At 40.2% G+C, this 12278-nt stretch overlaps 1 protein-coding gene across 1 annotated transcript in view; it reads left to right on the top strand.

Moving 5' to 3' along the window:
- The window catches only part of Piwil2 (piwi like RNA-mediated gene silencing 2), a 50637-nt gene that overhangs the window by 18687 nt on the left and 19672 nt on the right, over positions 1–12278 (top strand). The window contains exons 10-16 of the mRNA XM_027927110.2: positions 2939–3127; positions 4030–4114; positions 4760–4849; positions 6439–6579; positions 7654–7767; positions 8937–9125; positions 11433–11534. Of these exons, the coding sequence (XP_027782911.2) occupies positions 2939–3127; positions 4030–4114; positions 4760–4849; positions 6439–6579; positions 7654–7767; positions 8937–9125; positions 11433–11534 (910 nt within the window). The remainder of the gene's footprint in view (positions 1–2938; positions 3128–4029; positions 4115–4759; positions 4850–6438; positions 6580–7653; positions 7768–8936; positions 9126–11432; positions 11535–12278) is intronic.

Consider the following 12278-nt stretch of genomic DNA (forward strand, 5'->3'; position numbering starts at 1 on the left):
AAGAATGAAAGAAAAAAAATTAAGGTGGGGGAGGACCATAAGAGGTTAAAAAAAAAAACTAAAATAAAATTGCTGTGATTTTTTTTTTTCTTTTTTGGCCAGGGGAGTGGATGCTGGGGTTCAACCCCAGAGCCTCATGCATGCTAGGCAAGTGCTCTACCACTGGGCCACATCCCTAACCCTACTATGTGTTTTAAAATTGCTTTAAATTCTATGTTATATATATATAACATTTACTATTTTAGCACAAAAATCACCATTTCAACCATTTCAAAATGATAACTTAGGGCTGAGGGTGTGGCTTAATGGTAGGGCGCTTGCCTGGCATGCACAAGGTCTGGGGTTCAATCCCCAGCACCAAAACAAAAACAAATAAACAAAAAATAGAAGTGCAAGGTCAGAAGCACTTCTCTACTTTAGTAGAGATAACTTAGTGACATTAAGTGCATTTATAATGCTGGACCACTATCCTCACTCTGTATCTCTAGGACTTTTCATCATCTTAAATAGAAACTGTGCCTATTATGCAGTAACTCCCAAGTATGTCTGTTTTGATATATATCTTAGTTTAAAACGTGTGTGTGTGTGTGTAAATGAATGAAAATATTTAAGCAAATAACATTTTACCAAAAAAAAACAGTTATTTTTTTTTTTTAAGAATTAAAAGTAAGGGGCTGGGGATGTAGCTCAAGCGGTAGCGTGCTCGCCTGGCATGCGTGCGGCCCAGGTTCAATCCTCAGCACCACATACAAACAAAGATGTTGTGTCCACCGAAAACTAAAAAAAATAAATAAATAAAATATTAAAAAAAAAAGAAAAGAAAAGTAAGATAGGTGCAAAGTCAGTGGTTTTTTTATTCTCTAATATTTGATATTGGAATCACAAGATACCGGCCTATATTCCTTATTTTCTGTAATCTTCAATTCGTTTTTAGCATTTTCTTGAAAGTCTTCCAAATTTAGCACCCATTTTCTATAGTCAGGGGAAAGGGATTTGGTGAGAGAAAATGAAAATTATCACAGGGCTATGAGAATAAATTATAACTTGAAAATTGTTTAAATGTGGCCTCTATAATAGTAGTTGCTTCTGACTTTCCTAATTACATGTCTATTCTGAACTGTCTTTAGCAGTCTGTGTATTCAAACTGAGATAAAAAGGCCATACATTTTGGTGGGCCTTGTTAACTCTTTCTAATAATCCATTCATTTAAAACATCAAGCACACACATATTGTATCTGATGTGTATTAAGCACTAACGGTACTCATAGCAATGATAATGTTTGCAAACATTCAGTTTTATTATTTTGATAGGCACAGATCTGAGTGTTTTATATTTATAGAGTCATTTTGTTCTCTCAAGAGCATGAGTTAGGTGCTTGTACTGATGCCACAGGAGGAAACTGAGGCATAAAGAGATTAAATAACTTGTTCAAAGTCTCACAAACTAAGCTGGGTGTTGTGCTGCATGCCTATAATCCCAGTGGTTTGGGAGTCTGAGACAGGAGGATTGCAAGTTCGAAGACAGTCTCAGCAGTTTAGCAAGGCCCTCAGCAACTTGTGTTGTGGCTCAGTGGTTAAGTGTCCCTGAATTCAATCCCTGGTACCAAAAAAAAAAAAAAAAAGTCTTAACAGCTAGTAAGTAGCAGAGCCCAGCTTTGAATCTGTACAGTTGGCTCCCGAGTCTGGAGTTGGTGTTGAAATCTCTGAGGTTTTTCATTTACTGCAGGCTTTCTTAAGGCAGGTTCTGTAGAATACTCATTACCCAGAATAGTAGTAAATATTCTGAGGTGAAAATTAAAAGGCTGGGGAGGAATCTGTGGTTCAGTAAATTGGAGGAAAATAAACTCAGTGTGTTTCTGCATGTCCTGATGTGGTAATGGACGCTGTGCATCTGTAAAAGGCGTTATAAGATGCAGGAGGCCTCAACTTTCTGATTGTGGACACCGCCCCCACCCCCAATCAACCTCTCAGAGACTATAGTTCGTGAAGAATATATCATGAGTGACACTAGCCACAGGGTAAAGTCCCACTTCCACCCCATCCCCAAACCCTGATTGTCTGCCACCCTTCCTCTGCCTGGAGAGTTGCTGATATCTCTGTCCCAGCCATTTGTATGGCACTCTTCTCCTCTCAGTAGCTCCTTCTGTAAATGTTGCTCAACTTCCCCAAGTGCCTTTACATGTGGCATCTGTGAGTTTCCTGTGCTGCCTTGGTCATAGTCCTGCTATATGGGTCACTCAAGAGGACATTTGTCTATCTCAGGTCTTCTCATCACTGTTTTTTTTTTTTTTTTTGGTACAGGGGATTGAACCCAGGGGCACTTAACCACATCCCCAGCCCTTGCTATTTTGAGACAGGGTCTCCCTAAGTTCCTTAGTGCCTTGCAAAATTGCTGAGGCTGGCTCTGAACTCGGGATCCTCCTGCCTTAGCTTCCTGAGCTGCTGGGATCATAGGTGTGTGCCACTGTATCTGACTTACCTCTGGATCTTTAATGCCAGTATCAATGCTTGCCTTGTGATGAGTACTTTGTATTATAATTTCTTTCTTCAACTAGGAAAGGGCATGTGTGGCTTAAGGAATGATTTTCTTGTCCTGTTTGCGTACTTTATCCTAGTGATAATGCAAAATAATTGTTTTGTGATATAAGTACCTTATGTTACAGAATACAGTGAATTTTAATTTGTTGTTGCTTTTAATATGATTTTTATCTTTTCATTATCTTTTTTTTTTTTTTTGGTGTGTGTGTGTGTGTGTGTTAAAATTAAAAAGGAGAAAGGCAAGAGTCCCTCTCTTAAAAGACACAACTGGGGCCCTCTGGTGTCATAGAGCTATAATGAGATCATTAGGTCCCTAAATTACTTACTTGTGTCCTCTGTTCCTTTCATATTACCCTGTCTGTGCAAACATGATCCAAAAGTCCCTTACCTCTTTCCAAAGGCATGCCATGTATCAGCAGAGCAAGGAAAACTTCCAAGACGAGTGCAGTAAGCTTCTGGTTGGCAATATCATTATCACCCGATACAACAATCGCACCTATCGTATTGATGATGTAGATTGGAATAAGACTCCAAAAGATAGCTTCACAATGTCTGATGGGAAGGAAATCACATTCCTGGAATACTACAGGTAGAAAGAAGAGATTGGATTTGGCCCAAGGGTGGGGTGGGGTTTAGAGGATATTGAGTTCCATAATAACATTCAACTTCATTATTAAAATAATGAATTTGGCAAAAAAACAAAGGCTGAATATTCTCTTTGATAAGTGGATGCTGATCCATAATGGGGGAAAGGGGCATGGAATGAATGGAGGAACTATGAATTGGGCAAAGGGGAGGGAGGAGAATGGGGATGGGGGTAGGAAAGATGGTAGAATGAGAAGGACATCAGTACCCTAGGTACAAGTATGATTGCACAAATGGTACAACTCTACATCATGTAAAACCAGAGAAATGAAAAGTTGTGCTCCATTTATGTACAATGAAACTAAATGTATTCTGCTGTCATGTATAACTAATTAGAACAAATAAAAATAAAAATAAAAACCTCCTCTGAAATGGAAAAAAAAAATGGGATTGGTAACGTACCTAAGATCCAGTGAGCTTGTTTATGGGGTTGACCTGAATGTGCTGTCCTGACAGTTTCCATTCTTTTAATACTTTGGGAAATTACTACATAAATTAATTGTATTTCCTTACCTGGTTTTGTTAGAATTTTAGCCTGGTTGGAGACATTAAATTCCAGTCCTTAATTATTCAACTAACTTTTCACCTAAAAAAGTTGTCTGAGCCCATTAGCCTGAGGAAGTTGTTAACATATTTCTTTCCTGGACATTAGCCTTAGTTCTCCTCTTTAATTGCATTGTGACTCAAGCCTACTTTGTCCATTATCCTTTTCCAATGGATTCTTGACACAAGGGTTTTATGTGAATTATAAGCCTTGATCCTGGTAACAGACAGAGACTCAGTGTGTGTTGCTGTAAGAATATCGATGTCACTCCTGAAAATTTTTCTGCCTCGTCCCTGCTCTAGCAAAAACTATGGAATCACAATTAAGGAAGAAGACCAGCCGCTGCTGATTCACAGGCCCAGTGAGAGACAGAATAACCGCGGGACAGTGAGTGTATTGCCTAACTTACACTTCCAGGGCAAGGTAGCTGCTTGGATCATACCCCAAGCCTCAAGGGAGCTGTGGAGCTGTGGTTACTGTGTGGTGGGGAAGCTGGGCAAGGTTTTTGGTCTCATCTGGCAAGAGTTGCTGCATCACACTGGTAGGATTTGCTCTTGAAGTCCCCACAAGGAGGAGCTAAATATCCACATGAACAATTTAGATAAAAGGGATAAGGCGAATGTCCTGTGCATAGACATTAAAACCTCTGGATCCAGTAGGGAAGGTATGTTTAAGTGGGGTAGGGCCCTGGGGGGAGGAGAGTACCCTGTCACCTGACTCCGTGCCTTAAATAGGAGGATAGGATCAGGATGAAAGGAAAGAGAGGCACACAGCTTGATGGGTTGCCTTCCCATTGTCTTGAGGCCAGGCAGAAAAGTATGTTTTGTTTTTCTAGGTTTCCCTCTTTTTTTGACAGTTTCATTATTTTTCCTTTTACCCTCTATAGCAGGCTGTTTGTATTGTGACTGAGGGGACAACCGGTGACATGATTGTGCTCCTCAGTATAAGCTGTGGCCTGGCCATGCTTCCTTGGGCCAGAGTGTTGCCAGCCTCCTTCACTGCTTGCCCTCCCTCTCTGTTCTCTCTCCAAAGCTGCTAAAAGGCGAAATCCTCCTGTTGCCCGAGCTTTCCTTCATGACTGGGATCCCAGAGAAGATGAAGAAGGACTTCAGAGCCATGAAGGTTGGCATCTACTGTTTCCAGGGGGAAAACTCCTCCTGTGTTGAGTGGTCACCTGAGCTAGCAGTTTGACTTAGAACTGGACCAGATTCTGGCTCTCACTGTGGCTTGTGTTGTCACCTGGGCAAGCCCTTTCTTTCAAACTCCTCTATCAGAAACATGATCTGTGACTCTTCCCCCACTGATGTGGAAAAGCATGTCACAGCTTCCTTTTGAGGTAATTAGGGCAGCAGAGGGACTGAATTTCAAAGTTAAACAGCCCTGTCTCCATCCTGAAGATATGGATGATGGGTGACTGGCCATGTGACTGCACATGAGGTTCTGGAGAGAACTAAAAGATAATAGCATGCCTTCCGATTGTTTGAAGGTATGGAGAAGACAAGCAAAAAGTCAGTGAGAAGATGAATATAGACATTTGTCTCACAGGGCTGTGAGGTGCCGGGACTGTGAACTAGCCAGAACTAGCTGAGAAGCAGAGGTAGGGACAGTACCCCTCCCAGGCAGTGTGTGGCTGAGCTTCCACCCACTGCCTGCCACTCTAGGGTCCATGCTTGAGCTACTCTGCTATCTTGCTTTCCTTGCCTGTCCTAGACTTAAATGCCACGTCAAATTTTTATTAGTATCCTAAAGATCTTGGAGTGAAGCTGAATATTCCTGTGGGAGATTTCTTTCTTCTCTGTTACCTTCTTCTATGATTATGTAGGTCAAGGCCCCTTCTTTACAACTGCTAGTTACCTAATGACTTTATGATCACAGAGCTATCTAGATAGCCCCATAGCTGTTGTTCTGCACAGCAGCTGTACAACTCATTAGTCCAAAAAGAACAAATAAAGAACTCATGTGATTCAGAATCTTCATATACACTTGCTAGATATTACTCAATAAAAGTATTTAGCAGGCACCCATATGGGTCAACACTGTGGCAAGTTCTGGGCAAAAAGTGCCTTGTGCTGACATCAGAATGGCTAGTATAGTGTGACAAAGTGTAAGACTGGATGTGGTTTGCTCTTTTGTTGTGTATGGCTGGACGCTGGCATATGTTTTTTCCTCTGACTTTTCTCAAATTTTAAATAGGTGTACTCAAGCCCTTTTTGCTTGAGTCTTTTTTCATAGACTCTGTTTGGAATTTCTAAATTTAGAACAAGCTTTGAGGAAGCTAAAAGATTTAGATCTCATAAGAAAAAGTCAGTAACCTTTAAAATTCTTTTATTATTCAAGTTTTAATGTATACCTTTTTCACGTTTCTGAGAAAGATTTACAAAAGTCCTCCATGATATTTGAAAATTTCTGCTGAGTTAAAAAAATTAAATAGGGACTAAGGATGTAATTCAGTGGTAAAGCATTTTCCTGGTATGGCAAATATGAAACAGCATCCCCCAAACCTAAAGAGGTTTATGGAAATATTTCAGACACATTTGGGTTTGTATATCTAACTTCATATAAGATAAATTAATATTTACATTTTGTGTGTGTGTGTGTCAGTGCTGGGGATTGAACCCAGGGCCTTGTACACATTAGGCAAATGCGCTACCTCTGAGCTACGCCCCCAGCCCAATACTTTAACTTATTATCTCCATTTTACTTCTATTTAGGATTTGACCCAGCAGATCAACCTGAGCCCCAAACAGCACCATAACGCTTTAGAATGCTTACTACAGAGAATTTCAAAGAATGAGACGGCCAACAACGAACTGACACGTTGGGGCCTCTGTCTACAAAAGGATGTGCACAAGGTAAACCAGAAGATGTGAAGGTGCAGGAACAGAATCAGCCGAGGTTCTAGAGCCGTGTGAGGCCAGCTGACAGCCTCCTCGTTTGAATTCATTGTGGAGTTTTTGCTTTATTCTTATACCTTTTTTTTTTCATTAGATGGTACTTAAATTTCCTTGACTTAATATGCTAGTATCATTTACAGATTTTTTTTTCCCTCTGTATTTTCAAGGGATCTAAGCTAATAATTTCTGGTCAGATAGACATCAAGAGGAATGAGTATTCACTGACAACTTACTTTAATTTAGTTTTTCAACCCAAATTATTATTAAAGTTCTGTATGTCTTTCCGTTTCCTTTTATGTTGTTGTTGTTGTTCTTTTATTCCCCAAGTTGTTTTTTCTCAATTAATTAATTTGTGTTTCCTTGAATATGCTACTGTTATTCCTTCTGTAGACCTAAGAGGTCTCCAGCTTGTATACTGGAATTATCTGGTGGCCTTTTCCATCTGGGTTTGCCTGAGTTGCTCTAATCCCTGTCATCTTGGTTGTCTTGATCTAGTTGCTTAGCATCTCTTTGTTTCCATATCTGTAAAATGAGGATAATGGTTGAGTTAAAAAAAAATTAAATAGGGACTAAGGATGTAATTCAGTGGTAGAGCATTTTCCTAGCATGGCAAATCTGAAGCAGAATCCCCAAACCTGAAAAAATTAATTAAATAGGGTGAGGGTGTTGCCTCTTTTTATCTTATTAAGAAATTTTGCCTTTAATTTTCTCTTTTCAAGTTTCCCATAAAATACTTTATATTTTATGCCTCCACTCACTGGTTCTAAGGAGATAATGTTTTCCAACCCTTTTCTTGGGATACCGTGAAAGAATAGTACCTATGAAGCATTTTACCCACATTTGTCCAGATTTCGATTGACATGGATCTTGCTGATAGAAGTTTCATTTTTCTGCTATTCTCAAAAGTTGTAACAGGGCAAATCTATGAGGTAGAGATGACTAGGCCTCAGAGTCATCAGAATCAGTGTTTTCCCATGTAGTGTTCATAGATGAATGCTTAATAAAGTCATAGATACTTTATATTCTGTTTAGATTGAAGGACGTGTTCTACCAATGGAAAGAATTAACTTAAGAAATACTTCATTTATCACATCTCAGGACCTAAACTGGATTAAGGAAGTAACCAGAGACCTTTCCATCTTAACTGTAAGTGATTTTTGAAGGGATAAAGAGAAAACCATGGGCTGGGGATGTGGCTCAAATGGTAGCGTGCTCTCCTGGCATGCGTGCGGCCCGGGTTCGATCCTCAGCACCACATACAAACAAAGATGTTGTGTCCGCCGAGAACTAAAAAATAAATATTAAAAAATTCTCTCTCTCTCTCTCTCTCTAAAAAAAAAAGAGAGAGAGAGAGAGAGAGAGAGAGAGAGAGAGAGAGAGAAAACCATTATCCCCAGAGTACTGAAATTTGGAAACAGAAATGAGAGAAAGTACCACTGAATTCCATTCTAAATTCCCTATTAAACAAGGGTCCTTCAAACAAAGCAGAGGAGGAGTTGTTATGGGAAGTAGAGAAGGAAATTGTTGCCATAGTAATTCATCTTATGCCAGCTCATGGCCCACTCTCCTCCTTTCTTCCTTCTTTCTTTCTCCTTTCTCCCTCTTTTTCACTGAGGGCAGGAGGTGTTTTTATCCTTGAAAGAAGTCAAAACAGTACCCCACCAAGGCAACTGGCATATTAGCTATTTGAATCAAATAACAAAGTGGTATATAATTATTTCTAAGTATTTTGACCAGCCTGGTCTTTGTGGCCATGTATAAAATATTTCTATTTAAAAATTTTTGAGATTTTAATTGAAATGTATTTAAAGAAGCGGCACACTTATAAGTATATAGCTTGATGAATTTTCACAAATTAAATAAACTTGTGTAATCAGCACCAGGGGTTAAGAAACAGAACTTTCCAGCATCCCTCCATGCTCCCAGTTAGTCTACCCCTGAACCCTCCCCACACATTCAGAATAACTACTGTCCTGATATGGTCACAGTATAAGTACAATTCATTTGGGTTTTCCTGTACTTCATATATACATGGACTCATGGAATGTATGTTCTTTTATATCTGGCTATTTTTCAGTCTTATATTCATAAATTTCATCTATATTGTGGTTGTATACATCTTTTGAATAGTATTCCACTGTGAGAATATGTCAGAGTTTACTTATACATTCATGTGGCTAGTAGGAATTAGATAAGACCGGACTTAAGCAGGGTAAGTGAAAGTAATTTATTCTCTATAATAAAATCTCCTGAGTGTGAGTTTGGTATGTTTTAAATTGTAAGAAATACTAAAAACAGCTTGTGGTTGTTCCTAGATCCCCATGCATTTCTGGGCACTCTTTTACCCAAAGAGAGCAATTGATCAGGCCAGAGAACTGGTTAACATGTTAGAGAAAATAGCTGGCCCCATTGGTATGCGCATGAGCCCACCGGCCTGGGTCGAACTGAAGGATGATCGAATAGAGACCTATATCAGAACCATTCAGTCCATGCTGGGAGTTGAGGTAATAAATTAACTTAATTTGAGTAAATGTATAGGATCTCTGTTTTAAAATACTTGATTACTCAATTGTCAATGCTTGATTACAGTCTGCTATTGATGATGTCACGGAACCTCTGAGTTGCACATGAAGTACTGAGCTGAGGAAGTATTCTCAATGCCCTTTGGTTATTTTTGTTTCTCTCATTTTGTGTTGGCACCCTCACTCATTCTAGTGTTCTTTTTCTCACGTACTTGGCTAGGAGAATAGCTGACTTGACTTCAGTTCATTATCTATAGAACATGTTGTGCTCAGATAATAACTACTTGGGCCAGGTGCCATCTTTCACTATTCAGTACTGAGCTGTCACTGTCTGGTCTGGCTCAAGACTTGAATTGCTCTGGTGATGAACTTGGCTGAGGGCCCATTGACTGGGTCCTGATAACTGATCTGGAACCCTGGAGTTGAACAGGTCATAGCACTCACAATTCAGCTGTCCAGATCTTCCTGCTCTTAATCTGTTTGTAAACAAAATACAGGAAGAAGACTAGGGAGAGGACAAAGGCAGAAGAAAGATTTTTGGAAGTAATTTGCCCTTGAATTGAAGACTGGTGAATTGAATTGATGAGATCAGTCCTAGAATTTGATTATCTTGACATCCTAGTTTTCTTGTTGTGACCCACTTCTCTTGGTGTATCATTCATAGATCATAGTCTCATGATCTCTCTCTCTCTCTGATTTTGAGATAGGATTTCACTGTTTCCCATGTTGGCCTCAAAGTCCTTGGCTCGAATTATCCTCCCACATCAGCCTCCCAAGTAGCTGGGACTAACAGGCGTGTGGTAGGGCACCCAGCTTTCATGTCCTGTCTTGGGTGTTCCCTTCATAATTTCCTCCCAGCTTCCCATGTATGTCATATTCTGTCATGGCCTCCCTCCAGCATGGTTAGTGATGAGTTCCGCTCTGCTTTCAGAGGACTAGCCCAGTTTAGTACACGACTTCCCATTTCAGAACTTCTTGTGTTTCTGTGTGAGAGCACATAGCCAATAGTTTTCATGTAGTGTGATATGAGTACCATTCATAATGCTCACCACATGTACCTCATGTACTCTGTCTCTTTCTCATCTTCGGGGCATTCGGTTTTATTGTTCTCTTTGTGAGAGATCACAAAATCAGATGTGTGCAGGGTCCGCATAATAAATAACATCAGTGAGTGAAGAGGGCTAGGAGGTACCTGTGGTAACTAAAGAGGGTGATCCCTATGACCAGAGACACAAGCTCACCATTGCCAAATTGATTCATTATTCATTTTTCAGTGTAAGTTAGAATTCAGGATTTGCATATAAATATACCTCCCTTTGTTTAAATTAAAAAAAAAACTTATAAATCACAATAGATACTAAACAAACACATCTGTTTGCTGTGTCCAGCCCATTGGCTCCCAGTGTGCAATCTGAGAGAGAGAGAGAGAGAGAGAGAGAGAGAGAGAGAGAGAGAGAGAGAGATGTTGTTGTTGTTGTTGTTGTTTTGTACAAGGGATTGAACCCAGGGACACTGTACTTAAGATATATTCCCAGTCCTTTTTTTTAACATTTTATTTTGAGACAGGGTCTCACTAAGTTGCTGAGGCTGGTCTCAGTAAATTGCAGTTATCCTGCCTCAGCCTTCTGAGTTGCTTGGATTACAGGCATGCACCACCACACTCAGACAGTGGTCTTGATGAGGAGCAGTGTTCCACTGCTTTGGATGTATAGCAGTGTCTGACATAGGGCATTGGCAACCTTGTTTCTCTTGAGTGCTGCATACTTTGGAAGATCCTGTTCTCAACTTTGGCTCTCTAAAGCAGTGAGGGATAGAAGATACTGACAGGAGGGATGCTATCAGCATTATCTCTCTCTCCCTAACCAGAGAGTGAAGAGTAGCTACTGTGGACTTGGTAGTAACATCATTACTTCTGCATTTGACTCTGAACCTTTCTTATAGTATTGCATTTCACATTTCCTCAGAGAGTGGTCAACCACATTACAGGGAATTGAAAGCAGCAAGTAATAGAACTATTGCATATTTTCAAACCTGGTCCTTTTCCAGGGTCTAAAGTCTCCTTGTAAATAAATCTTTGGTGATCAGGACCAGCTCTAGATAGTAAATAGTAACATCACACATCCATAAAGAGCAGTCCTGAGCCAAATGAATGCTAATTCAGATTCAAGAGCCTTTTTCTGTCCTTTAGTTCTTTGTCCATCTTAAAGGTCCTATGACTTTGCAAACTCAGTCCTATGAAAGTCCCTAGAGAGTTTGGGAACGTGATCCTTTATGCTTTATCTTTTCAAGGGGAAGATACAGATGGTTGTTTGCATCATTACGGGCACACGTGATGATCTCTATGGGGCCATCAAGAAGCTGTGCTGTGTGCAATCCCCAGTGCCCTCACAGGTAAGTAGAGTGGAGAAGAGGCAAGGCAGCTGCCCCAGCCTCCTCTGAGGTTTGTGAAGATGAGTGCATGTGTTCAAAAAGACCATAAAAACTATTGGAAGCCATTACTTGGAGCTTTGGGCTAAAAGAGTCCCCTGTTGAGAGTAACCTGGCAAGGAGCAGGTAGTTCTTCAAAAGGACACCTTCCTGCTCAGTTCTTTTTTTTCCTGATCAGTTCTAAGAGTGGAGGCTTCACTTTGAGAGGAGAAGGCTGTTTTTCCTTGGTGGGGAGTGGGGTTTTAAAAGAGGTTTTACCGGGCTGGGGATGTGGCTCAAGCGGTAGCGCAATCGCCTGGCGTGCGTGCGGCCCGGGTTCGATCCTTAGCACCACATACAAACAAAGATGTTGTGTCCGCCGATAACTAAAAAATAAATATTAAAAAAAAATCTCTCTCTCTCTCTGTCTCTCTCTTTATAAACAAATAAATAAATAAATAAGGTTTTACCATGAGCCAGCATGGTGGTGCATACCCGTAATCCCAGCAGCTCTGGAGGCTGAGACATGAGGATCACAAGTTCAAGACCAACCTCAGCAATGAAGTAAAATAAAAAATAAAGGACCAGGGATATATCTCAGTGGTTAAACACCTCTGGGTTCAACCCTCAGTAAACTCCTACCCCCTCAAAAAAAGTTTCACTCTGCACCAAGTGCTCTTGAAAGTTTTCATTTTTTTTAATATTTATTTTTTAGTTTTAGATGAACAC

This window comes from Marmota flaviventris, chromosome 3 (assembly GCF_047511675.1).
Source record: "Marmota flaviventris isolate mMarFla1 chromosome 3, mMarFla1.hap1, whole genome shotgun sequence".
In the NCBI taxonomy this organism is placed as follows: domain Eukaryota; kingdom Metazoa; phylum Chordata; class Mammalia; order Rodentia; family Sciuridae; genus Marmota; species Marmota flaviventris.